General features: G+C 36.6%; 1 protein-coding gene across 1 annotated transcript; it reads left to right on the forward strand.

Annotated features, from left to right (window-relative positions):
* The first annotated feature begins 428 nt into the window (after positions 1 to 428).
* On the forward strand, positions 429 to 2,613 carry LOC149147292 (glutamate receptor 3.4-like). The gene is made up of 5 exons (XM_089441788.1): positions 429 to 776; positions 885 to 1,168; positions 1,295 to 1,326; positions 1,430 to 1,821; positions 1,939 to 2,613. The coding sequence occupies exons 1-5, from the start codon at positions 429 to 431 to the stop codon at positions 2,611 to 2,613; spliced, it is 1,731 nt and encodes a 576-aa protein (XP_089297914.1).
* The last annotated feature ends 2,257 nt before the right edge of the window (positions 2,614 to 4,870 follow it).

Here is a 4,870-nt window from a genome sequence, read left to right on the forward strand (position 1 = left end):
TAAATATGATTGTTATATTTGAATTCATGTTTCTTTAATTTATATTAAATTAAAAAAAAATTCAGTAAAAATTATAAAGATAAAAAATTTGTCAACGCTTTACCAATTAATGTGATTAATCACATCATCGAACAGATCATAATATTAATATTTTAGAGTTTTCAATATATACCAAACGAGATTGTGATATTAATATTTTAAGTTTTCAATAAGTACAAAGAAAACAGACCCGCTTCCGACGTACGCTAACGTTGATCGATCGCTACACAAATTTCAACCCTCCACGCAACTTAATATTAATTAATTCGGAACAGTCAACTAGTGATCTGTGGAATCGCTAATCGTCGAGCGCTCCACTTAACCTACGATTATTTAATTTGGAACAATCAAGAACTTGATTTGTAGAATCCAGTAGTGAAGTTATCAGAATGAGGACAGTGGGATTGAAAGTTTTTCTTGGGCCGACCCTTATTTTTATGAGTTGCATGCATACGTTTTATCAGAATACTGATGCACAGCAAAATCAAATAACACCGTCTTCTTCTATTACTTCTCCAACAGCAAAAATCTTGAGAGTAGGCGTACCTTGGAATACGGTGTTCAAGGAGTTCGTCTCGGTAGAAACGAACGGAACTACTGCTGGCGGATTCTGCGTGAAGGTGTTTGAAGCTTCCATTGAAACACTCAATTATTCCGTCCATTACATCCCATATGGAATAGACAACTTCAGCTACCACTTCAGCTACGATAGTATTATTGACCAAATTGTGCTTAAGGTATAGGTGTTGTCTGTGTGCAGGCCCTTAAATTGTTGTCATTCTTAACGGTAGTACCAATAAGAGCTCATATCTTTCATGCTTTCTTTATTGTTCTTCGCTGTTCAGAATCTGGATGCAGTGGTAGGAGACTTCACCATCACATCAAAACGTTCTCGAGAAGTATTGTTTGCACAACCTTTCTTAGATTCTGGTTTAGTGGCAGTTGTTCCATTGAAACATCAGGATGCCATTAGTTTTGGCTGGGTTTTTACGAAACCTTTCACCACTGGAATGTGGCTACTAATAGCGGTGTTCTTCATCTCCGGAGGGATGATGATCTATATATTGGAGCGCAGAAACATTCGGCTCTTCGAAGGGCAGCCTAGAAACCCATTGGGAAGCATATTAAGGTAAGGAACAACTTTGGCCATGCCCTATTTTATATACCTATCATTTTGGACAGGACAAAGTAACTACCTCAGCGATCGAACGGGTTGGAAACCACATTAAATTTAGCAACGTTTGTTTTTGTGCAGGTTCAGTTTTATAACTTGGTTCACTAATCAGGGTAAGTTGTTCTCTTTCTATTTCACAAATTCCTTGTTTGTCCTCCGTTAATTTGATGTAAAGACGTATGGAACTTTTATCGAAAATTTGATTTGTGATAGCAGATGATATCCGGACCGGAATGGGGCGCATAGTGTTTGTGGCGTGGTTTTTTGTTATTGGAATTCTGCAATCGTGCTATACAGCAAATTTATCAGCTATTCTAACAGCCACACGTTTAGAACCAACCCTTAACGACATCAACAGTGTAGTGGCCAGCAATCTAAGAATTGGTTATGATCAGGGATCTACAATCCCAGATGTATTTATAGAACACTACAGAATCTCTAGACATAGACTAGTGCCTCTAATCCCAGCCGATTATTATAATGCTTTGTCTGGAGGTGATGTGGGTGCTATCGTGGACGAACATCCATACATAGAGTCTCTTGTAGCAGAACATTGCGATAGCCTCGCCTTCGCTGGCCAAACGTTCACAATTCACAACTGGGGATTTGTAAGTAATTACTATTGGGATCTGTAATTTGGTTTCCTTTTTCCAAACATTCAAGGCAATAACTATTCATGACACTTTTAATTTCGTTTGTGGATACTGATGGGCTGTTTTGGGCAGGCGTTTGATCGCATGAATTCTGAACTGGTAAGGGACATTTCTATCAGAATACTAGAGCTATCAGAAAACGGCGAGTTGGTCAAATTGCAACAACAATGGTTGCCTTACTATGGCAGTGATTGCAGCAAATATAAGGATCAGTTGGGAACCGGCAAACTTCAAGTTCAACACTTCTGGGGCATTTTCGTCCTAGCAGGGCTGGTATCAGCGATAGTGCTATTGTTTTACACGGTGCAAAGGAAATGGAATACTTCTATAGCGGCCTTACCAATTCCTCTCCATGAAATCTCATGTGGCCTGATTCTTCCTCCCGCTGAAGGCTCATATGATAGCCCAACTGAAGGCTCATATGGGAGCGGAGGCTTTATTTCCGGCCCCGACCATGGCAGAAGCTTGGAAGTGGTGAATAATCCCCCTGATGGCCCAACTGCACCCGAAGGTTCATCAAGCCATGGGAGCGGAGGCTTTATTTCCGGCCCCGACCATGGCAGAAGCTTGGAAGTGGTGAATAATCCCCCTGATGGCCCAACTGCCCCCGAAGGTTCACCCGGTCACGGCGACAGAGGCTTTATTTCAGGCGACGACTATGGCGGAAGCGTGGAACAGATGAATAAAATTTTAAGCCTGAGGAGAACAAAATCGGTCGCTAATGTCATGGCATTTGTTGCAATTTGAATCATACTCGACCCTCCCCCAATATTTTTTTCTTTAAATTTTGTTCCTTCAGCTTCAGATCTAGCCGTGCCAAGTATGGCGTTCCGTGTGCGTGCGGCAGGTCCCTATCGATCTGCTTCCGGTATTAGAATCAGGTCAATATACTCGAAAATGCTCCACAGCATGAGTCGTGATGGATTATATTACTCAGCTGTTTGATAGGGCTTGTATATCCACAATACCAACCGGAACGCTCTATGTTGTTTGCCCTCTGCTTTTGTGGATTTTGGGGTACATGCGTTCTTCTCTTGCGTGACAATGGTGCCTGCCTTGTACAGTCTTCATTCTGTCTTCGGATCTAGGGGTTCTGTAATCAGATCAGAGGATACGGTGGAGGAGGTTAAAAAAATGAATACAATAGTTGGTAATTCACTTTTCACTGGAATTCTGAGCGATCTTAAGTCCGAATTGTTTTTGTTTGGTTTAGGATTTGGTCAGCCTTGCCGGTGTGGGATCTTGCCGAATTTTTGGATGGAGAAGATGTGGTGGAAGTTTGATAATAAAATGTATTTGATAATATTTTTTGTTTGCAAGTGCAAAATGTATCTGATATTATTATTTGAATTTATATATTATTTATAATAAAATTAAATTAAACTAACTAAATTAAACATGAAATGAATTTTTTTTCGTTTGTAGGGTTAAAAGATGTCCATACTATTTAAACAAAGTATATCCATAGATGTATGTGTATGTTTTATGTGATGTATGTGTATGTGCAAGAGCATAGGTATTTGCATGCATCCCTTTATGTTTCGGCGTCGACATAGAAAGAAGACATTTTCAAAAACAAGTGATACATCAACTTCAGATGCACGCTTGCCACGTATGTGTTACGTCTTTGTATGGTGTCTACTTCCTGAATGGGGTCAATATCCTCACAAATACTCCACTGCGTGAACCTTGCTGGATTACTCCGGATTATGTCAGTGAATGTTTGATAGGGTGATATCTTCAACACATTAGCAACCAGAACGCTCTATGTTGCTTTCCTTCTTCTGTAGATTTTGGACCAGTATCGTGTTCTTGTCCTGCGTGACAATTGTGCTTTCCCTTCTATAATCTTTGGTTTTATCCTTGAATTTAAGGGTTCTGAAATCATATCAGAGGACACCATAGAGGAAGTTAGGAAAAGTAAAAACTATTGTGGTAGAACAGAATAGGTGTCACTTCACATTTTATTTTGAAATTAAATTACATATGAGCGATTAGAGATTTTCCCAGGGATCCATATTGTTATAGATTTCTGGAAAGACACTCTGTAATATATGATCCGTCTAACATTTTTGATGAGAACTTCATTCATCCTAGGCGACCAAAGAGAGCCTTAAAAATAGATGACTACTTGAAGGCCTTTTTATAGGAACTTTTTGGATTGTGTATTTGTTGATTAACCTTTAAGAGTTAGAAATAATATTTCACCAATTTTATTTTTGAAAATTATAATATTTGACCATTTTCTTCATTAAAATTAGTCAAATAATGATTGAGATTGATTAATTATGGACCAAGATAACAAGTAAGACTAGGAAGTTAGATTTTTAATTTGATTTTTGAATAAAGGAGGAAGGGAGGAGATAGTTTTGTTTTTTTTTTAAATTAAGAAATAAGAGATTAATAATTAATGGTTATTTAAAATTAATTAAAGAATTAAAATTATATGAATAATTTTCGAAAATGGAACATAGATAAATTAATGCCAAATATAATTATATCTAATATTTGACCATTTTTTTCATTAAAATAAATTAGTCAAATAATGATTGAAATTGATTAAATTATGCACCAAGATTTGAACAAGTAGGACTAGCACAAAAAAATAAGAAATAGAAGACTAATAATTTATAGTTATTTAAAATTAATTAAAGAATTAACATTACATGAATAATGTTAAAAAATGAGACCTAGATGGATTAATGCTACATAAAATTATATAAATTTGTTTTGGTATCATGAAATTTCAAATGACAATTTTAATTAACGACAATTAAGATGAAGGGAGATTAATGGATCAACAAAGATTTTCTTATTTTATGGTTGATGGATAGAAAATAGAGCTAGAAAATTAAAGAGGTTAAGAATTAAAGAAGAGATTATAAGAATAAATTTAACGAAGTTAAGAGGTAAAAGGAACACTGATGATCAAGAGAATTTATTCAAGAGATAAAGCTGATAGAACCAAAATTCTTTAAGATGACCAACAAAAGGGGGAAAAAAT

Source organism: Pinus tabuliformis, chromosome 9 (assembly GCF_031772625.1).
Source record: "Pinus tabuliformis cultivar Carrire ecotype Pingquan chromosome 9, CPIR1, whole genome shotgun sequence".
Taxonomy (NCBI): domain Eukaryota; kingdom Viridiplantae; phylum Streptophyta; class Pinopsida; order Pinales; family Pinaceae; genus Pinus; species Pinus tabuliformis.